Below are 23,002 nucleotides of genomic sequence, written 5' to 3' on the forward strand. Positions count from 1 at the left end.
TGTATTCAAGGACAAAGGAGAATTCAGATTCATTTGAGTTTACACTATAAAAAACTTTTATTTTTCCCTGTTCATCCTTTCTTAGTTCCCTCAGCTGATTTGATAGAGCTCAAAGACCCTGTATCTTTGGGAATCCAAGTGTTAATCACTCAGTGCTTATCCACAGCACTTTGGTACTTTATTCAAGAAATTGTTTCATTTCAGTTACTTGTCCAGTCTGTAAAACCTAATAGTACTCAACGTATAGTACCGAGCAGTGTTCGGCTAGGGCAGAAGTACAACATGCTAATTAACTTAGTGCTTTCTCCTGTCACCGGCCGCTCTCCCTTAGCTAATTCCCAGAATGCTTTGGGCTTGGCGCTGAAGGCCAAGGTCTCGGGTGGCAGCCCTGGCTGGAAGCAGCCGTCTCCCGTGACCGTCTCTGCGATGCTTAGTAACCGATAACTCGGCGTGTCACTGCTAATTTTAGCCCTGTCTGCACCAACTCAAGTTGCCTAGAAGAGTTGTGTCCATTTTCACTCTCCAGTTGAAAACAAATTTTCAGAATGACAGTGATAAAAACAAAGCAACAGAAAGAAGTAGCATTCAGACTCTATTTTGGGTGGCACTAAGATTTTAAAAATTTTACTATTTTGTGAGACTCCAGAGTCTTATGATCTCCAAATTGAATCTGACATCAATACAATAGCACAAAGTATAACATTTAAAATACAATGTATGGTGCAATCCTGATCTTGCATTTGAACTTTGTTTTTAATATTTCCAGTTTTTCTTTATTGTCAGCTAGTTGCTAACTATACATTATCTGAGACTTTGATGTTAAAATGTTTTGTGAAATGGTGGTGATAATAAATGGTACAGTTTTATTATCGTCATGTGTGACAAGATAATAAGGTGGCACAACTATGTTGTCCAAAAAGTTTAAAAATTTTACTATTTTGTGAAATCCCCAAGTTTTAAGAAACTACCTAATAATGCTCAGCACAACACAACCTAATATAAAGTTGCATTCTCATTTGGAAAACTATAGATGAAAACCAAGGTATTTTCCAAATCCATTCAATGGGAACAAGCAAGCTGAATAATCCCATCCAATCCAATCCAATACCTGATGTTTCTAACAAACCTGAGCCAATATAGTTAGTTATACACAACTTTTACATTCTTCTAAATTAGCCAACAGGCATTAAAAATTCCAAGGTGAAAGAGGGTAGCTATTTTCCCACAATCTCTGTGACCCGTTAGAAAAAAACAAAAACAAAAGCCCAAACCCAGATCAAAGTGTTCTACATACAGGTTCCAACAGACTTATTAGAAAGCATTCAGAAAAAACTTTTCTCCCTGTTCTGAATGTTTCGTGAAGCCCTACTTCTCCGCTTCATAGGTCACTCACCAGTTTCCAGGAAAGTCCACCTACGGTGAACTTCGTAATATTCCAGGGATGGAACTGTCCAAGGCCAGTCAACAAGAAGCAACCAGAAATCCTTGGACAAAATGGCAGGAAGCAAAACCATGGAGGGGTCAAGCCTCGGGCACCAGGCCTGAGGGGACAGGCTACAGGCCTCAGCAGGTGACTCCTTTTCATGCAAGGATGGGGAACTACTCCGAAATAATTTAGTGAGCTCCCACACCCTGAGTACCTCTAATGGTACCGATGAGAACTGCAACTAATTTCTACTATGTGGATCAACAAACTGTTGATTTCAAAAGAAAACCCATTTCAAACATTGGCTCCGCTAACTGTGAAAACCTTGGGTGGTGTCTAAGACATGGATACCAGAAGCACTTGCACTTGCCTGTGGCATTTTTAATTTAGCAGTGATTTTCAACCTGTCACCTCGTGGCACACGTTAATTACTAAAAATCTATGCCACACCAAAATTATATATGTTTTGCCGATCTGACAATAGATATAATTTTGGCTCATTCACACCTGCGGCCATTTTTTTATTTGATGATCTAAGGGAAACAGGTCGGTGCCCGACTTAGTCAGGCGCTGCATGGTTTGAACGTCCCTGCGGCGCACGGTTGGGAGGTGCTGGACTGGAGCACTAGCCGGTCACCCCGGAGCAGGGAACCCGTGTCAGAGCCGCCACCTGCTGCTGCTGCTGCGGTGCGTGCAGCCGAACACGGGTATGAAAGCACGGACACATAACTCGGGGAAGAAAAAGTCCTGTGCCATTTCCCCAGTTTCTCAGGACCCCAGAGATTTTGTTTCCGGTGGGGACAAAGGAAAGGCAGCGTGAAGACAGGCGAGAAGGGCGGGGAGGACGCTGCCCTGAAAAGCCGGGAGCGCGCGGGCCTCCAGCAACTGCCACTTCCCCCGCGCCCGCCAGGACTGCCCGATAGCGCCACAGGGGCCAGGCTTCTTGTGGAATGGCTGTGTTGCAAGAATGATTTTTATTGTAAAAAGAATTTAGCAAATCATTTTATTATTTTGAATCATTGTTATCCATTCTAGGTGGAAACACATCATCAAACAGGGAACAAATTTAAAAATGGAAAAAGATTACTGACCCACTCACGGTGAGCACAATCTTAATGAAAAGGAAATGAAATAAACTTCAAGAAGGCAAAACTAAAGGTCTTAAAAATAAGGTTATCCTACACCAGGTGCGAATTTTTGGTCCCTACGCTGCCTGAGGAAGCACGCCCCCTTGTGGTCTTCATAGCAACCAGACCAAAGTTAAACCAGTCAATTCTTAGGTCAAATAGAACATATGTAGATATGGAATTCTTTACATGTAGATATGGAATTCTGTATTAAATTAGCACCTCGATGTTAGGGTGATTTGTAAAGAATTACATTCATTAGCTTCTAAATTCTAAAGAGTTAAAGACAGATGCAGCTAAAATAATAGTCTTAAATGTGCAAAAATGTCAACTTTTCTTATTAAATTTATATTTTCAATTCATAGGTTTAACTTAAAAATACATTAGGTCAAAATAAATTATGAGATAAATAATTGAAGTTATATAGTGACTAATGAGGTGCTAAACAATAATCTGAAAGTGGAGATTCTTTCATCTAGCATTTCTTGAATGCCTATTAAATGCTAGGCATTGTTCTAAGTACTGGACATATCAGCGAACAAAAACTGAATAAACACACTACTAAATTTCAAGGGAAGTTGTAGTCCTTGAAATGTTGACTGATTAAATATTTTCATAATTATTTTTTAATTTGTTCTGTTCTTGGTGTTAACACAAAAGATATGTGGACATTTAGATTTATTCACTTCCTTCTTGAACATGTACTATACTTGAAAAAACTCACCCTTCTCTGGACTGGCCAGGCATCCTGAGGTCACCTGGGGTGCCAGTCACCAGGCCCTCCCCCGAGCCCCAGCCAGACTGTGCGCGGGGCTGGGGGCAGCGTTCACAGGGGTCCTGCAGGAGCCTTTCTCTGCGGCGCTTTGCCCCAACCCTCTCCAACCCAGCGCCCCAACCCTCTCCAACCCATCTCCGAGAACGCAGTCGCACGGGGGCATCCCGGATACAACCTTGGATTGTGGCGAACCCCATTTAATGGCTCCCCGTCAACAGCAGGGGCCACAGGGACTGGCCTTAGTAGGTAAGGACCAGGGGGCTAGATGAACCCTGCAAGGGAATGAGTTTTTCCCCATAAGAACTTCCCACCCAAAAGGCCAAAGGTGCCTTTCCGCCTAGAGACAGTGAGCTGTTGTCACCTGGTACAGAAATTTCATTAAACTCTTTAAAAAATTTTTTTTATTGACTTTGGAGAAAGAGGAGGGGAGGGGAGGGAGCAAGAAAGAGAGAGAGAGAGACAGAGGGAGAGAGAAACATCAATTGGCTGCCTCCGATATGCACCCCAACCCACAACATAGGTATGTTCCCTGACTGGGAACTGAACCCCCAACCCGTTGGTGTACGGGACGATGCTCCAACCAAGCCACACCAGCCAGAGCCAGAAACTTTATTTTAGGTATATATATTTTTCTACTAGAAAACAAGCCAGATAATTTTAGTATTATATTATTGAATTATCTACATGCCACATTAGTTCATTCCAAATTACCCACAAAATGCAAAAATAACTTCGTAACTGGCTTTCTACCCCTTAGTGTGGTTGAGAAATTTATAGGAAAACATAAAGTATCTAATAAGTACTTACTGCACTGAACAGTTTTGAGAGCAAGAAGAAAACCTGTAACTCTGAAGACTTTTATATCTTGTTCATAGAGTTCTTCAAAACATTTTAAAATCATGTAATTATTCAAAATTGTTTGGTGATCCCTAAGCTTCAGAACTTTGTGAAGAAATCATATAGAAAATCAATCACTTCAACGCAATTAAATGCCTTTTTTTTTTTTTTTTTAAAGTATCCTTTAACTCAGTGGTTTTCTAACCTGGGCATAAATCAGAATCTCCAGGGGTGAGATGGGGCTTTTTAAACGACAGATCGCTGGCCCACATGCAGAACCTCTGACAAGTTTCTAGGGGAGGCTGATGGTGTTGGACTGGGCACAGCACCTCAAGAATCACCACTTTAAGATATATTCTCTCTTGAATCATGTGGTACACTTGAAACTAATATAATGCTGTATGTCAATTATATCTCAATAAAAAAAGCCTCATTTTAAAAAAAAGAAATAAAATGTATATTCCCTAATTCAACAAAAGGAAGGCCTGACCGATGTGCTTGGTTGGTTGGCAAAGGGAAAGGTCACTGGTTCTATCCCTGGTCAGGGCACCTGCCTGGACTGTGGATTTGTCCCCAGTCGAGGTGAGTACAAGAGGCAACTGATCAATGTTTCTCTCCCTCTCCTTCCCCTTCCGCCCCTCTCCAAAAATACATAAATAAAATCTTTTTTTAAAAAAGATGTATTTTCCAGAATTCAAACTAATAAGCAAGGCCCATATGCCTTTCATTTTTCTAACAGTAAATAAATAAAAGAACATTTCATATACAGCCCCATCAAATTTTAAATTTTCAGACTTTTGAAATGTCCTACTTAAATAGAATACATATATAATTTATTCATCTTGGCTCATAATAATTCCCATGAGTTCAAAGCCCGAACCGCCGGATGGTCCGGAACTGGATAACCTGTGACGTGACCACACACAGTGGCTTGAGGGTAAGGGACCGCGCTCCTGTCTCTTCCATGCTTCTTCCCTTTGGAAATCCAGTACGAAATCATGAAGCATGAGAACATGACCTGTCATGAATGTCCTGATAGATGTCACAGTGTATTGCCATACTTAAGATTCAGCTTCGGGAACTTCTTCGTCAGGGCAGCAGTAATATTCCACAAAACATATTTGTCCGTCTTCATTTCTAATCATATACTGTAGTGAGAGGAATCCTCGGTTATCTGTCCGAATAGACACCTTACAAGACAGGACTAACGCCTTTGTAGACGGTTTCAGTAGAGAAATCTTGTATCTGTAGAAGAGTAAATAAAAAGCCGTTATTTGCACACACTTAAAGCAGTGCTCAAAGCTCCAAGAAAAGCACAAAAATTAGCCAAGAACTATCGAGTAGTAAATATTAACAAAAAAATCCAATACTTGTTTAACTTGCTAATATTTTTTCTTCATTAAAAAGAACTTATACACTATAACCCCAAATCCTCCAGTAAATCCAGCATCCCACTATTCATTTTTTAAAATGCTACACTCTCGTCAACAGATTGAAAGTTTAAAAATTTATGTACAAGAAATCTGGTATTTAACCTCATCATCGACGGTGAGCTCTATATTAAGAACTGACCTGTTGACCTGGGTCTCATTACAATGAAATGATTCCATCAGATCAGAGTCTTTGGGATAGTCAAGGTGGGAGCTCCCTGCATTCCCGAAAGTGGATAACCTACAGGAGAAAATGAGGTCATTTACTCACGGTTCAACAATAAGAAGCCACATTAGGATGCAAATAAAGAAAACACTTCTGTAAGAAGCTCATTCTAGTGAACGAAACAGACATGTACACAAATGTTGACAATACACTGGAACCACCACCTCAATGAAGACCCCACAGGATGCTGTGGGTGTACAGGGGAAGCAGCAACCTGGAAACCGCGTTGAGGAATACCGGTCTCCATGCAGCCAGGCATTTGCCTCAATTTCCTACCTTGACCCTGCTCTGACATTGGCCTTTCCTCATCCTTAAATCACAGCTGTGTGGCCGAGGAGAGCAAGTTGAGGAGTGACAGCCGACCCCGACCTGGGGTCCTGTTCCCCACCTTTACTGCCACACCAGGCAATTATGGCTTTTCTGTGTCTCAGGCTGCTCTTCAGGCTGTTTTATGGTTTTCCTCGCTTGGTAATATGAGCAGTATGTGAGCAGACAATTTATAAATGTTCGTATGTTTACTTAATCTGCAAGAACACGCCGACTGTCTGCACTGGGCGGGCACCCTGCGGGGTACTGCAGGAGTGACGAGAGAAGACCCCAGTGCTGGTTTTCCACAGGGTCCGTCCTTTCTCTCTTCTCATGTAACCTTGTCTCTGAGCCATCTCGTCCTTGACTGATGCCATGATTGATGCCCAGCCATGATTGATGGGCCCCAAATTTCCGGTCTAGACCGATCTCCTGAGCTCTACATCTCTGTATCTAACCACTTTCTCGTGTCACAGGCACCTCAAACTTAACACACACAGAAAAAGATTCCAACTCCCCATCCCCCACCACCAGACCATTTCCCACAGTGGAGATGGAAGGCACCCGGGAACTGTCCAGTTGGCCCTGCTGAGAGACATCCTTCAGATGCGGCTCCTCTAAAACACTGCTTAAGTGCCTGGAATTTTAATTCATATCATTGTTAAGTAGGGTTCCACTGATTTCCACTTTGGTTAACATTTTAACAGAACTTGAGCCCAATTTTTAACTGCCTAATGCCATGAGAAGGGCCTTCACCTCCCCTAAAGTAGATATTAAAAAGCACTTTACTCATTAACATTCTGAAATATTTCAAGAGAAGAAATATTTAAATCCTCTCTCTAAATGGGTTCTAACCCCCACAAGAATCTTGTCATTTCTTAAATTGTTGGGTCAAAATATCAAGCCCAGCTTGATAGTTGCTGATACTGTATTCCCTCTGAAAACTGCCCTTAACCCCACCAATACTTGCTAAGTATTCAGGTATTGGTTCCCTAAGTATCTATGTGTATTATTTTGGTACTTAATATCATGCAACTTTGTTTCTTTATGCTGTTTCACATACTTCCTCTTCACCTTCATTTTAAGCTGTTCCTTCTCATAGTACTAAATAAAGTAGGTATGTGCACAGTAGACAATCAGTAGATACTCAGTGAATGAACCATGAATAGAAAACATCTACTTCCTTTTGTATCTTGTACTCACTTGGAAGAAACAAGATACCATATAATACAAACACCTTTTCTAAAAGTGAAGCCCAGTTTCCCTCACAATGTAAGTGGATCTACAACACTTTGAGTGGTACAACAATGAAAGACTCCTGGTCTATGAGTTAGGAGACTGGCACTAGCTAACTCTGAAGCTCTTAAGCAGTGAGTTAATCTTCCTGGGGCTTAAGCGTCCTGATCAATAAAAGCGTGAGGTAAGACTAAAAGCTGTCCAAAGTTCTGAACATTCTAGGAGCGCGGACAATCCTAAAGGTCCTGCATCCTTAGCAAATGTGTAAACACGGAGATGGAGTGCACCGTGTTAGCTACAAGCACTTTGCTTCAAGTACCTGAAATAAGGCTTCTCAGGAGACATGGTGATCTGTAGGACCTCACTTGTCATATCCAATTCGGAAAATGCTTCGCGAAGCCCCTCAGACTGCAGAATAATTTTATTAACAACGTTGGTGCTGCAGAAATCAAAATCCAAGGTTTCCTCAGGCTCCTGAGTACTGATTTTACAGACGGTCACCACTCCTCCTTCTTCCAGAAACAGCATCAAAGGGTAACCATAACCTTCGTAACACATTCGAAGTGCAGTTAAATTCCCTGCAATGGAAAGAAATCTTGCTTTGGACTTAGTTGTATAGCTCTGTGTTGGGCGTCTCCTCTAATGATACACGGAACTCCTCAAGAGCACTCTAGTCTGCCCAGTTAGAATTCCAGCGCATATGTATGTCTCTCTCTGCAAGAAAGGGTCACGTCTTCCCTGGTGACAACTCCCACACTAATTGAGAGAAAATTGGGAACGAAATGTAACATAACCCTGCAAGCATTTTCCGGCTTGCCAAGACATCTCAAAAAAACCCACAAAAACCCAAAAACCCCTATTGATTATAGGTACACACAGCTTCAGGGTAGAGTCTACATGGTCTGGAAGTACAAATCATTGAGTTGTTGCAGAATAGGCTACGCTATTTCTTGAAAGTCCGATCTGTGCAACAGCAGATTGCTTTGGTATTGTCTGTACTATAATGTCAGTGTATTCACTATAAGGATCCTTCCAATCTTTTCTACTGGGAGACATTCTTTACATGTCCCCAAATTTTAATTTCAAGTTAGGAGACAAAGAGAGAATGGTTAGTGGAGGTTAGGGTTTTAACACGGCAAACCACCAGACAGGAAGAGGAATTTGATAGGACACTCCCGCTCCCCTCCCTCCCTGAAGGAGGGAGAGCCACAGTGAGGAAGCGGGGAAGGCAGATGCTGTTACGGAAAACCAGCTGCATTAGAAAATGTGTAATTAATATTAATGGAATTGTATGTGTAAAATTAAAATATATTTTCCAGACAATCTTAAGTGAATTTTCCCTAGCTAATCTCATATTCCTTTCTTATGAAATAAAATCATTATTCTGGGGATTCCTTGCAGTTTTATAGTCACAGCAACCAACTTCCCTATTCCTTAAAAAATCCCTAAAGAAATGAAATATATACATATTTTAAAGGAAAGCATTTATGAAAATAGACATAATTCATAAACAGAAGTTAACGAAAAAAGGAAAAAAATCTGAATGCAGTAAACTGGGAGTCAGGAGAATTGGTTTCTGTTTTCTCTACCACTAACTGTAATTCTGGACAAGTTAGGAAAAAGAAGCAATTAAAACATGTTTTCACAATGTTGAAGATATTTAACACAAGTTCAAAGTCTTTTGATCAGTTTAACAGCTTTGTAAGTTGAAAAAAGATGAACATAAATACTTTTGCAAAAATGAAAGGAACTTCATAAGCACCTTTCTATTAATATTGTAAAAAGTCAGAACCCATTATTGTGACCATTGAAAAATGAATTTGCAATTCATTTGCTGAAGAAATGTTTGTATTACTTATATTCTAATAACTTTTCCGGTCTTTTTCTGACCATTCTTCATAATGCTTTCATGTCATTATAATAATAAAATGGTTCACCTGGCACAGGATTTGATCCAAAAATAGATAAACAGTCTAAGAGGACAGTTAAATTAATTCGAAAAGTAACAGGTTCCTCCTGAACTTTAAACTCTTGAAATATTCCAGCCTGTGGAAAAAAATAAACATGAAAAAATAAGTACATTGAAGAATGAGACCTCACACATAAGGTTCTGGATTTTACTTTGGATGTTAAAAAAAAAAACCCAAAACAATATTATGCTAACTCCATGAAAGTCATTTCTGATTGCCAATCAACACATCATAAGCTTTTCCAACTACCATCCCTTAGAATAGCACTACTCAATAGTTAAAGGTGTAACAAGGGTTTTGGTCCCCTGCAAAAGCCTGTGAAGGGCCCTTCATGTGGTTTCTTGGATCTAAACTATCCCCCACCTGATTCTACCATCTCCTTTTGGGGCCATCAGTACAGGAAGATCTTTTGGAAAATAGCCAAACAATGTGATAATGCATGAGTCATAGTTTTCAATTTCTTTTGAAGACAGGAACCATGTCTTATTTTTCTTTGAGGTCATACTGTGCACTTAGGTGTTCAAAAAGACGCTGGATTAAATCTAAAATCTGAACCATACAGGTATGAGTTTGTAAGAACGGAGATTATATTGTAACCAATAGAAGCAAAAAAAGTATGTTTTTATAAAGAGGTAGCGGTAAAGAGCATATACTCTGGAAACAAATGTTCTGGGTTCTCACTTACTGTTTAATCCCTTAACCGTGCGTCAGTTTCCACATCTGTAAAATGGGAGTAATGCCAGAGCCTACCTCTTAGGACTATTGTGAGGCCTAAGTGAGTTAAATGTATAAAACACAAGAGTGTCTGGACTCAATACATCCTAGACATTATTATTCTTAATCATTACCTCTGTAAAACAACAAGGGAAAAGAATGTTACCAGCACAGAAAAAAAAATGACTTAAGTTCAATGACGTCTACGAAGACCTTAGGAATTCACTGGCCTGGACGAGGAACACCCTGCGTCCCTGGCTTACGGGCGTCCCTTACGTACCTGAATAAAGGCATTCGCTTGCACACACTTGGCGTTTTCCACGGTCACCTTGATTCCATTTTTGGTAGCGAAACACGTGGCATGCTCCCGGAAATGAATGGCCTTCAGGACGGTGGAGAGGTTCCTGACGTTGTCGAGGCTGGCCACCAGGCCGCAATCGCTCTGCTCGGGGGCCCGCTGGGGCACGAGCGGCATGGTCCCCGCACGGCCGGACGAGGGGCGCCCGGGCGCCGAACCACCTGGGCAGACGCACAGTCAGACCCCCGCCACGGCGGGGACCTGGCCGACCAGGGACGGAACCCCACCTCTGCCACTTAATTGCAACTTTGGGGAGATTAACGACGGATTCCTCGTCTTTAATAAGACGACACTAATACAGGGCAAATTGTGAACCATGAACATAGGTAACCAAAGAGGTAGTTCTCCTTGGGGCTACTTTCGCCACGTCAAACTGGGGTCACGTCGGGGCCGTTCAGCACCCCCACCCTGCCTCTTAATAGAACAGGGGACAGACGCCGAGTCCTTAGAAGGGCCACCTTGAGTCCCAGCCCACCTAGCTCACTCGCTCGCCTCGGGGCGGCATCTGTCTACTGGTCCCGGGATCCCGAGGCGCGAAAACCCTACCTTTGCGGGGGTATCTGGACGCCTAGGAGCCCTTCCCAACCAGGTCCCTGGGGAAGCGAGCAGCAGCTCCCCGAGAAACTCGAAGGAAGTGGAACAGCTCCCGCCGCTCTTTTCAGATCGGCGGCCCACCTCGGCCACCGTCACCATAGAGCTAGGCGAGGCCTAGAGAGGCAAGCGTGCAGCACGGCGGAGACCGGAAGAAGGCACGAAACAGCTGGAGGAGGACCACAGAGATCGGAGAGAGGAGCGAGCGGCAGTGCCGGAAGGAAGGCCCTCGGCGAAGGCGGCAAAGCAACATGGCGGCCACCAAGAGGAAACAGCGTGGAGGCCTGGCAGTTCCAGCGAAGAGGCCGAAAAAAACCGAAAAGGGTGCCAAGCCGCCAGCTAAGCAGCGCGACAAGGCAGAGGAAGCAGAGGAAGAAGACAGAGACCGCATCCCAGGCCCCGTTTGCAAGGTAGAGGGGTCTACTCCCGGGCTTCACCTGCGGCCGCTACTTCGTGCGTCTTCCCTGTGGTTACCTAATTGCGGCTCTGCGGATTCCCGAGGTGCTCGGGTGGTATGGGAGGCTGGGTGTCAGCTTTTGGCCGGATTGGCCACCGCATTTACGTCTAATTCTCGTGCACGTGGTTCCCCTCCTGGAGGCGGCCGTCCGCGCCCGTGCGCGGCCTTCAGAGGTCTTACCTGGCTCACGGGAAATCGCCTTACGGAGTGCTCAGTTCTAGTGTTTTGTTTCCTCAGTACCCCACCTCCACCCCGCTTAAAGTTATTTCTGGCTGTTATACCCCTTAACAGAGGCAGGTATTCTCGTGTTCTTTTATAGTCAACTACTGTCAGTTAGGGATCCTGAGGCTTGTTATGCGGCCCATTAAAAAGGTACTGTTTTTGGAATTAGGACTTTGACTTGTTTGATGTTTAACTGTCAAGGGATAACGGAAGCTAGAGTAGATAGTATGAGTTTCACCGGCATTCATCAGACTTTTGCCGTGTCAGGCGCTATACGAAGTTAGGTTTCCCCTGCTTTGGGGTTGCAAAACTAGAACGTGACCTCGTTCTTCCTTCTAAAATGTTGTAGTTTAGAAGGAAACTAACAATTCATACAAGTTGATGGTCTTTGTTCAAAAGAAGGTGAACACGAGTGCTTGGACTTTAATTCAACTGGGAGCTTCCTAAGTTAGATCGAATACTGTGGAGACAAGCAGCACCTTTGATTTATTAATTTCTGTGACCCCCCCACCCCCAGCTTAACATGGGACTCTAGTGCACAGTGAGTGACAGCTAAATGACCCAGAGTGGTGTGGTGGCAAACGCTAGGAAGGGAATTAGCTCTGAGGAATGAAAGATGAGTGTAATTCTAGTCTTACTATTAATTAACAGCGAGATCTCGAGCTCTTTTCTCATCTGCATAGTAAGAGGAAGGAAATGTGATGAACTTTTGGTGGAGAATCTAGTAGATTTTCAGTAAATGTTAGTGCTCTCTCGCTGTAAGGACCTACAAAGAAATATGATAGCATCAATGATCTGAGTCATGATATGAACAATTCTATTGACGTGCAGAAGGTAGAGATTACTTTTACCCTAGGATAATAGGGTGAGGGATCATGAAGGAATTATTTAGCCTTTGAGCCGGATCTCAAAGTAAGGGCAGAATTTCGATATTCAAAAATGAGAGGGATGTTTGCAACTGCTGTTGCTTTCTAACACCGGTGCCACCTCTAGCTTTTTGAACTCCAGCCAAAGGAGAAGGGGGGAAGGAAAGAGGTCTCTATGCCATGGTTCCTACAAAGCAGACTGCCTGCACATCAACCAGTGGTAAAGCACCAAGGAAGCACCTGGCTACCAAAGCTGCTTGCAAAGAGTTCACCGTCTTCTGGAGGGGTGAAGAAACCCCATGGTTACAGGCCTGGCGCTTTGGCACTTCGGGGAAATTAGACCTTGATCAGAAGTACACCGAACTTCTGATTTGCAAACTTCTCTTCAGAATCTAGCATGGGAAGTCACTCAGGACTTCAAAACAGATCTGTGCTTCCAGAGTGAAGCTGTTAGTGCTTTAAGGAAGCCGTGAGGCCTCTCTGGTTGGCCTTTATGAAGACACCAAGTTGTGTGCTGCCCAAGCCAAAACAATTATGCCAAAAGACATCCAGCTGGCACGCCATGTTCGTGGAGAACATGCTTAAGAATACACCATGATGGGAAACATTCTTTAAAAAATAAAATAAAGTTCTCTCCTTCCTGTTTTTGGTAGTTCTGAATGTTAGCTATATTCTTTTTCCATGGGGTCAAAAGGTACATTAGTATATGATTGCAGGTGGAAAATAGGGGAAAGAAATCAGGTATTGGCAGTTTTTGCATTTTTGTTTGTATATGACTTTAATATAAGTGTGGGGAGATAAAGCATTAAAGTCATCATGTTTCAGTGAACAGGTTTCAGCAGTTCAACTTCATAATATAAATAGACCTATTAAATTTTTCTGGACAATGCTAGCATTTGGGGTTTTTTTTTTTAAACAAATAAATTTCTTATTGATGGCAACCACATGGTGTTTGTAGCATTTTTATCATGCAGTAGATTCCATGCATTCATCACACCTTTCTGAGTTGTCCTTCATGCAAGTATGCATTTTCCAATGGTGGTTTTCTGTGCTGTTCTTGTAAGTTTCCTGGTAAAATACATTAAACTATTTTGAAAAATGAGAGGGAACAATATAAGAGAGAGGGACAAAACTGATGAGAGGTGTTAAAGTGTAGGAAATTCTGAAAATTCAAAAAATAGAGCCAGGTTGGCTAAAGTGTAGGGGTGATTTGGGACAATATGAGGTGAAAATATAAATGTATTTTAGCATCCAGTGTTAAAGCTACATCATTTTGGACTTTGTTTTTCTGATTAGAAAAACCTGGGAGGTAGGATGTGCTGGGAGCTGCCTCTAAGGTTAAGCTGGTGCTGCTCAGCTCCCCGTTGGAGGAGCTCCTGGCTGGGAAGGCTCGCCAGGCTGTAAGGGTCTGAAGTGGGAATAGCAAAGGATTAAATATTGTTGCAAAGAGAAATTGACCGCATTTAGTAGTGCTCATCCGGGCGAATAGGGCAAATGGAAGAGTCAAGGCCCGGGCGGCTGAAATGACGGTGGCATCTTCAGAAAAATAGATTAACAAGGCAATTTACCAGATGTAAGGTTTCGTAATCTAGAACTGAGTTTGAGATTAGTAGGACTGGAGAGAGTTCTTTACCTTTCCGTAGAGCTGACAGTTGAAGCTATGGGAATGGTTATGAGAACTCTACTGGAAAGAACAGAAATATAGGAGGCTAAGAAAGAACGTTAGATTAAAAAATAAAAAATAAAAAAAGAAGAAAGAATGTTAGAGTCAGGAGGGGGAATTGGAGAGATTGAAGGAAGAATCAAAAAGGGAAAGAAACCAAAGAGTATTTCTGGCTGGCAGGCGGGGTCAGAGAATGCTAATGAGAGATCGAATTAAAGGTTTAGGTCAGGATGGTTTGGCTTGCTAATTTGGCTTGTTTAAACAAACAAGTTCTGTTCACTCTGCGATTTAAAAATCTTTCAACATTTTATTTTTTCTTTAGGGCAGGTGGAAAAATAAGGAACGGATTCTCATCTTTTCTTCCAGAGGAATAAATTTCCGAACAAGACATTTAATGCAGGACTTGAGAACGTTGATGCCTCATTCCAAAGCAGGTGCCTTTAAGTCATACTGTCAAATTTATGTGTATAAACTTGACTGTTTACATGTTTCCACTTTAAGTCACACTTCAGTTCTTCAGTCTTAAGAGGTAACGAACCACTACTCTTCCTCAGAAGTGTGTATTGTTTTCAGTGCCAAGATTTCTCCAGTTAACATTTTGTCAGAAATGCTTTGCAAGATTTATGAAGCATTCTCTCTCTTTCTTAAACAGGGCTATCTTAATTACTGAAACATCCCTGAAGGTCCAGAAATACCTTCATCGTATGCTCTCTTTTAGGTCATGGCTTGTCTTTTAAATGATTCAGGACTGCCATGTGTTGCTTTTTGCATTAAAAACACAAACAAAAACTGTCCTTACTTAAAAATTAATGGCCCTGGAATAGGATTTCAGGAGTCCTTAAGTTGGGGCTCAGCCTCCTCAATGCCGGGCTAGCCTTTTGAGCAGTGGGGGAGCCTACCAACAAGTGAGGAGTACGGTCCAGTGCTGAGTTCGCAGCTGGGGACAGAGCCCTTGTGCCGCCTTCGCACCTGGGCCGGGAGAAGCTTTTTGTTTCAACTCGGTAATAACTTGGTTCTTTAGATCGCTATTCCCTGGGGTCTGCTGTCTGTCTGCAGATCTCTGAAACTAATAAGAGGAGTTTTAATTTGTGTTGGTTTTTCCTGTGATAATCAAAAATGAATTTTTTGACTTAGTGTCCTTTGGCAACTGTGATTCATAACTAAATTTTCACCATTTCAAAGTTTAATTTGAGTGTTCTTAAACTGGAGTCCTGGAACATAGTGTTCAGTTGTGAGAATTTTTCCACTTTTGAAAAAGATACACAGAATAAATCCTGAGGAAACACCGCTTACATCATTATTTATAATTCTTCAGGACTTTTTAATTGTTCGTTTTTACATTTAAAAAGAATCAAAATTTTTAAAGAGGTCCTGTGTTTTCCGATCTAATCATTTTGAATATTAATAAACTTGTTTAAACTGAAGATTTTAAAAATAATTTTCTAGAAAGCATGTATGATTTGATTGAAGGTGCTTTGAAATCTTTTGTTTATTTGCTTTTTCTTTTTTCTCTCTAGATACTAAAATGGATCGTAAAGATAAGTTATTTGTGATTAATGAGGTAATTTTAGAAAGTCTTTAAAATATTCTGGGAATGATATTTAGAAACAAAATATTGTAGAACACTAAAGATACTTCATTTTAAAAAGGCAATTATTCAATGACTTTCACTATTTTTTAGTAAAAAATACATTTTATTAAATCTTCAATAATCTACCTTCTAAATTTCAATAGTACTGTCTACATCGTATAGTTTGGTGCTTCGGTATATATTATTTCTTGATCTTATATTTACCTTGTTTCAACAAGCATTATTGATATTTCTTGACGAGAACGTAATCATTTTTTCTCTTTATGTGTAACACTAATGTATAGTGCAAAATGCATACTTGGGTACACATAAAAGTTATCAGTCAACAGATATAAAATAAAAAAACTCATTAAAAAATACATATTTAATCCTAACCCAAGGACATGCTTCTTGATTTTAGAGAGAGGGGAGGGAAGGGAAAGAGAAAGAAAGAGGGAGAGAAACAAATTACTTGCCCCTGTATGCGCCCTGACCAGGGACCAAGTCTGCAACCTAGTCTTGTGCCCTGATTTTAACCCTACATTTAAAAGTAGATTTTTAAAAACTGAGAAGAATTTCGAAGGATTAATTCTTTTAGCTGTTAGACTTTTATTCACTTAGCACAAATTTTGAACCTCTGCTGTATCCTGGCATTACTCTGCATGCAGTGGAAGCAGTGTTTCACAGAACCACGCCCCTGGCATGGTGGAGCTGGCCTTCTACCAGGGGAGGCCGGCTGTTACCAAGTGTTAGGATTTCAAGGGAACACAGGAGCGTGGTGTTGCTATGTTTGTTCTAAGACCAGCAAGAAAAACATTGGACCTGTGAATTTTTTTCAGTTGCTAGGTTAAGAGTTTCTGAACACTGTATCAGATAGTTACGAATACTACAGTAGTACAGACTTTACTCCTGTATTGCTATTGTGTATTTCTCAAGTGTGACTTTGTAGCCTTCAAGATGTTGAAGTTTAATTCAACTTAAAATAGTTTTTGTATACTTCTGCTTTTTCACTAATTCCTTAATGATTTTACGTAACTAAAGCACAGGAATGAGAGTGTAAATGAGGGAGAAAAAAGACCCTTAAAATGAAGAAAACAAAACAGTTAACAATCAGAATAACCACGATAAGGGATATGTTTGGGTCTGTGAGGACTGTGCTTTCCTAGGATGAGTGGGGCTGACTGCAGTGTGCGCCTTATCCCTAGGGCATCTGTTTCCAGTCTTTGTAGTTTGTGCAAAGGACTGGTCAGAAGAGGTTCCCAGGAATCAGAAGTGATGCCAGTTTACTTTAAAATGCAGGGCCCAAAAGAGTAGACAGAGAATCCACTTTACCTTGGGCAGAACACTTAAGAGGAATTTGAAAGTTTTCTTCCTGTGACTAAATACAGTTACCTAGATTTAGATCTTTGTAGGTCATTAATCTGCTTAAATACTTTATTTAATGTGTAGGGATTACATCCATTGAGTTGCTTTAGATCTCATTTTATTATCTACTTCATTTTTCTATATTTTGCTCCATTTAGGTTTGTGAAATGAAAAACTGCAATAAATGTATCTACTTTGAAGCTAAGAAGAAACAGGATCTCTATATGTGGTAAGAGAATGTATTAAGAAAGATTTGGGTGGAATTGTCCTTTTAAGTGGGTTTATTCTTTGTTCTCTTAGAGATTCCTTTCAGTCTTTTTTTATAAAAAGACAGGGCCAAGGGATGAAGTAAACTCATAGAAGTTAAAACCTTTAAAGAAAGATATATGACTATTACGAGCACGTTATAGTATATTTTAGCTGTAAAGAGAAAGTAAACATTTTCTACATTCTAAATTCTGATTTATAGAAAAACCTTCCTTTATATTTTTCAGGCTTTCAAATTCACCTCATGGACCATCTGCTAAATTTCTAGTTCAAAATAGTAAGTTGACTCAATTTAAAATTTTATGAGAAAATTGAAAAACTTTTGGGATAATTTTGCCAAAATTATAACGATTTCTTTTGTTGTTGTTATAATTTTTCTAGTTCATACCCTGGCTGAACTAAAGCTGACTGGAAACTGTTTGAAAGGCTCTCGGCCCCTTTTGTCTTTTGACCCTGTAAGTTTTTCATTCAGTATATGAAGCCTGACTTTATTCCTCTGCATGGCGGTTCTTCGTGGACATGGCTGTATGAGTCAATTTAGTTAACATAAAAGACAGTTTTAAAAAAAGCACTTTGCTGTTGTCAAATAATATATTCACTTTGTTTTTATAGACTTTTGATGAATTATCACATTACGCTTTGTTAAAAGAACTCTTAATTCAGGTAAATATCTTTCCAGAATGTATTTCTGATAATATATTATAAATTGATATCCTCCTTTGGACTCTTTCTTAACTCGGTAATCTAAAACTAAAACACTTTGGATCATAGAATAAGGAGCTAACATATCTTTTCCTTTTTTTTTTTTTAATAGATCTTCAGTACACCACGGTATCATCCCAAAAGCCAACCATTTGTGGACCATGTGTTTACTTTCACTATTTTGGATAATAGGATATGGTTTCGGAACTTTCAGGTTAGCTTTAATTAATTTTTAGTTATACTTTGAAATAAATTAGGACAAACAGTGCCACTATATATTTAGTTCTTTTAAAAAAAGGAATAGTCTGAAGATCCATGAAGTAATTGAGTTCCAAATTTGTGTTGGATGCTGTAAAGTATATAGTAAAATATAAGTTTCTCTCACAAGGTTCTAACCTGGGGCAGGAGGTGGGTGGTTAAGACTCAGAAAAACATAACCTCTGTAGAAGGCATTTAATGAGAACTATTAGATGAGTCACACAGTGACTCAAATCAGGAGAGGTGATTATGGAAATCTTGAAGAAGGAAGTTGGCAGGATAATAATAAACCTGCAGAGAGGTGAGGTGGCAGAGAACATCAAGACAAAATTTAGATAGCACACAAAGCAAACTGGGCTTTTCATGTGCTATGACATTGGATACCTTGTAAAGTGAGTTAAACATACTCCCTTCTCAACCTCTGAGGGAAGACATATCTGAACGAATATACAGTGTTGATGTTTGTAGTTCAGAAGTTGCCTCAATGGGTAGCTATTCAAAAGTAAGTTTGACCATGTACTGTACTTTTATATACCTTTCATTTCATTTGAATTAGGTTTATAAAAGCTATGTAGAGATTGATTTAAAATTTTTAAAGGGTTCCCTATAGCTGTGCTTCACATTTTGTTACAGTAGTTGCACTTTTAAAAATTTAACCACAGGTTTTCAAGAATCCATGCATTATGAGAAGCAAGATACTGTAACAAATTCAAGCTACTCAATTTTGAAAAACCTTGGTATTCCCCGTGACAACGGCCTGTCACTAATCCATACTGGTGGTTTGGCGCTTTTCATCGCCACCTTAATTTTATTTTCAGTTTTTTTGGGCACACTCAAAACAAGGTTATAGCCATTATACCTTTTAGGTGGTATATCGAAACCAAAATGAAATGTTTCTTTTTTATTAAAGATCATAGAAGAAGATGCAGCTCTTGTAGAAATAGGACCTCGTTTTGTCTTAAATCTCATAAAGATTTTCCAGGGAAGTTTCGGAGGACCAACTTTATATGAAAATCCTCACTACCAGTCACCAAACATGGTAAGCTGTTTCTGTTGGTTGTGGTCTAGAACTTGGTCCCAGAACTCTGGCGAAAATAATTCTGTCAAGTAATTACTGTTCTGTTAACTGTGAAACTGAACTTTGGTTTTGCAGCATGCACTCTTGCAAATTACTATTTTTTCCTAACGATTTGGGATTAAGAAAAGTAAGGTTCGTTCATAAGTTAATGTACTTGCCATATATAAAATGTCTATTTGTATTTCAGAAGCATGTAATTTTTTTGTTTTATTTCTAGCATCGGCGTATCATAAGATCCATGACAGCTGCAAAATACAAAGAGAAGCAGCAAGTTAAAGAGGTGCAGAAACTGAAGAAGAAAGAACCAAAGACGATTGTTCCACATGATCCCACTGCAGATGTTTTTGTTACACCAGCTGAGGAAAAGCCGATAGAAATACAGTGGGTAAAACCAGAGCCAAAAGTCGACTTGAAAGCAAGAAAGAAGAGGGTTTACAAAAGGCAAAGAAAAATGAAACAGAAGATGAACAGCAGGAATGCAAAATGAATCACTGGATAACTAACTTTTCAGTTATTTTATATTTATTTTGTATGCAATGTGTAAATACTTTTATTATTCAGGACTGTCTTACATCTAATTAGTGTGGCATTTAAAAGAAAAAATTAATATCTTGCAGCTTCAGTGCTATGTTTTTCTAAATAAAATATCACCAGAACTCATCAACTTTTGTTTTTTCAAAGTTTATTTGGTTTAGAACACTTAAGGTTGAGTCCTGCCCTCTTGGATGAAAATTTTGGTTTAGCAAAGCTGAAATTTAAACAGATTTATTGGGTCATTATTTGTAAAACAGAGCGTCAGGCACTTTGAGAGCATAGTTTTGGATTGTAAAGTAAGGGTTGAGTCATAGGAAGGAAAGCATCGTAACTGATAGTTGAGTCCCTGAGTCACTAATTAATGAAACCTTGGAAAAGCCAATCCCTGATCTGGTTTTCTCCCCTCTGAAAAGTACAATAAAAATTCTTCAGTTTTGAGAATTAAATGAGTTAATACATCCATTGAAAGCATTTTGTCAGTTATAAACATTTTTGAAGCAGTGGATATAAATTATTGATAGTAAAGAAAAATGGGGTATTTGTTATGGGGTAGTAGAACATTTGAATTTCGCCCCTTATAAAAATTACTTGAAGCAAAGAGAGCAGAGTGTACCATCTTAGACGTAGGTTAGTAACAGGGAAAGGGAGTCTATCTGGGTGCCAGTGGCCATGAACAGTTAAGTGGCTGCTGAGAAGATGGACGGCTTACATGCACATATGTATATAATTATACATATATCTATACAAAATAAAATCGGGTCATGCGTGCAGTGTTCTGTTATCCACTTAATTTTTATTACACATTTTCCCATGTCTGTGTTATATAATATGGTTAGTAATTGCACAGTATTCTATTCCATACTATAGCTATATAATGTTTTGTTGGATATTAAGCAGTTCAGTTAAATCTTTTTTTCTTCTATAGGTGTTTGCAGCAAACATTTTTATACATACATTATTTTGTCCAACTCTCGGGATTTCCTTTGAGTGGAACTGAGGTCAGAGGTTGTGACTACTAAAACATTTTGGTGGTTCCCCTAAATACTGTACTTCACCAGAGGTTAGAGCCTTCATTTCCTTGTACCCTTGCTAATGGTGAAATGTCAATTAGCTAGGTAAAAAAAGAAAAATTTATTTTTTTGGTTAGGGATTGGCTTTTGTGACTAATCTTGTTTTGGGGGGGTGGTGATTGCTTACTAGTTTGTAAGACCTCTTGGATATAGTAAGTTTATTCTAGACATCTAGCTCACTTGCATTTTTGCATTTATTTTAAATGTAGGTAGGATAATCAATTTTTAGTATTTTCTCTTAATTTTTTGCTAAGGAAGTATATTATTAGGCTACTTTGTCTTGAAATAGTGTAAATGAGGGTACCTCAAATCTAAATGATGCAAGTAATTTCTCCTGAATCAAGTCAGGTTCTCCTGGTATACTTACATGTAGCTAATGAAGGCCAAACCTGTTTAAGAAAAAAAAGCCATTATTTTAGGCAATTAAATCTGGCCTTGGATGAAAATAAGACAACTGCATTCAGGATTTTTTTTAAAACACATCTCAAGAAGTTAATTATAGGTTATAAACAACCTGGATCAACAAGTTATGAATTTGAAGACAATACTTTTTACTTAATACATAACTGATGTGCGTGTGTTGTAGAGTTTTCGTGGACTTTCCAAGTTAACAACTTTATCATTTCCCACATATATTTTCCTGTTCCAAATCACTTCCCTTTCTGTCATTTATGAGAATATGTCATTTGAATGGGAATTCCTCATCTCCCAAGTCCACGTTCAGTTAGAAGCTAATGTGCTAATAATAAAGATGTTCCTTTAGACTGAAATTTATATCCAGTGTAATTGTTAAATTTTCTATGCAAAGTTGTAGGCAGAAATAGATCCCTTTTTCCTGAGCAGAAAAAAGGCAAGTTACTCAGAGTTTATAAGCAAAGCAAGATGTAGTTGAAGAAAAGGGCTCTGGTTGGTGTGGCTGAGTTGACTGAGTGCTGGCCTGTGAACCGGAGGGTCACTGGTTTGATTCCCAGTCAGGGCACATGCCCGGGTGGCAGGCCAGGTTCCCGGTTGGGGGCATGTAAGAGGCAACCAATTGATGTATCCCTCTCTCACATACTGATGTTTCCCTCTCTTCCTTTCCCTCTAAAAGTAAATAAATCTTAAAAAAATAAAGGAAGAGTCCTTTGTTACATTCGCCCGTCCCGCCCCCCACCCCCCCCATTCCATTCTCAGATGAGGGAATGTTCCCATTTCTTTCCCTGCATTCAAACTTTTAAGCTCCTGTGCATTATCACTTCTCAAAAGGCTATATATTATCCTCTTTTGGACAACAAGCAAGTGTGTGTGAATTCTGAGTAGAGATTTGGTTGGATAGTGGTGTGTGGAGAAACGATGTTTAGAATTGATTTGTTTTGACTGTGCAGAGAGCAGGATATTAGGATGAAAGGGTCACTGTTCCTAAACTTTGGGTACCCAAACACTGTACAATCGACATTGCAGAACCAACCCTTCTCTAACCGTACATGGTTGAATAATACAACCACCCAATAGCTGATGTATGTAAACATTACACATTACAGTGAAACATATTGGTGGGTTGGTGCATTTTAATGACAAATGCTACTGAGACACCTTATCAAACGAATAGGTGTACAGATCTTCCATCCTGTAATACAGTGTATCTGTTAGATCAAGGGAAATGTAGTTAAATACTATGCCTTAACTGAATTCCTAACCTAAACGAATTTTGGAAATGTAGGATGAGAGGCCTTTCTCCTCCCTCTCTTCTTCCCCCCAGGCCCCTTGACTTCGCCTTTCTCTTCCCAATGCTCAGGGGCCCTTCTGCCTCTGTAACTTGTTTCCTGAGCCTACAAAGCCAGCTGCCTTACTTCTACTACTTCTGTAACTTTCTAAGTAAACTTTCTCTTATAGCTTGGGGGGGGGGGGGGAAGGGATGGATGGATGGGTCAGCACAATTCCATCCATATTGGTGGTAAAACATTTAGTATGTTAT

At 40.0% G+C, this 23,002-nt stretch overlaps 3 protein-coding genes across 3 annotated transcripts in view; 2 read left to right on the plus strand and 1 right to left on the minus strand.

Moving 5' to 3' along the window:
* Positions 1-444, plus strand: part of TTC23L (tetratricopeptide repeat domain 23 like) — a 32,370-nt gene extending 31,926 nt beyond the window's left edge. The window contains 1 exon segment of the mRNA XM_054583994.1: positions 332-444. Coding sequence (XP_054439969.1) covers positions 332-444 — 113 coding nt within the window.
* A 3,342-nt stretch (positions 445-3,786) lies between these two features.
* Positions 3,787-11,098, minus strand: RAD1 (RAD1 checkpoint DNA exonuclease). Its single transcript, XM_054583930.1, has 6 exons — positions 10,952-11,098; positions 10,328-10,566; positions 9,301-9,409; positions 7,683-7,941; positions 5,738-5,836; positions 3,787-5,410 (listed from the first exon to the last, which is right to left on the minus strand). Exons 2-6 carry the CDS (start codon positions 10,520-10,522, stop codon positions 5,227-5,229), a joined length of 846 nt encoding a protein of 281 aa, XP_054439905.1. The 5' UTR covers positions 10,523-10,566; positions 10,952-11,098; the 3' UTR covers positions 3,787-5,226.
* BRIX1 (biogenesis of ribosomes BRX1) lies at positions 10,995-20,170 on the plus strand. The gene is made up of 10 exons (XM_054583929.1): positions 10,995-11,406; positions 14,527-14,638; positions 15,722-15,765; positions 17,298-17,368; positions 17,634-17,683; positions 17,788-17,861; positions 18,019-18,069; positions 18,221-18,322; positions 19,277-19,405; positions 19,662-20,170. Exons 1-10 carry the CDS (start codon positions 11,248-11,250, stop codon positions 19,929-19,931), a joined length of 1,062 nt encoding a protein of 353 aa, XP_054439904.1. The 5' UTR covers positions 10,995-11,247; the 3' UTR covers positions 19,932-20,170.
* Positions 20,171-23,002: the final 2,832 nt, after the last annotated feature.

This window comes from Pteronotus mesoamericanus, unplaced genomic scaffold (assembly GCF_021234165.1).
Source record: "Pteronotus mesoamericanus isolate MK-2021 breed Mesoamerican mustached bat unplaced genomic scaffold, CSHL_Meso_final contig_75, whole genome shotgun sequence".
NCBI lineage: Eukaryota > Metazoa > Chordata > Mammalia > Chiroptera > Mormoopidae > Pteronotus > Pteronotus mesoamericanus.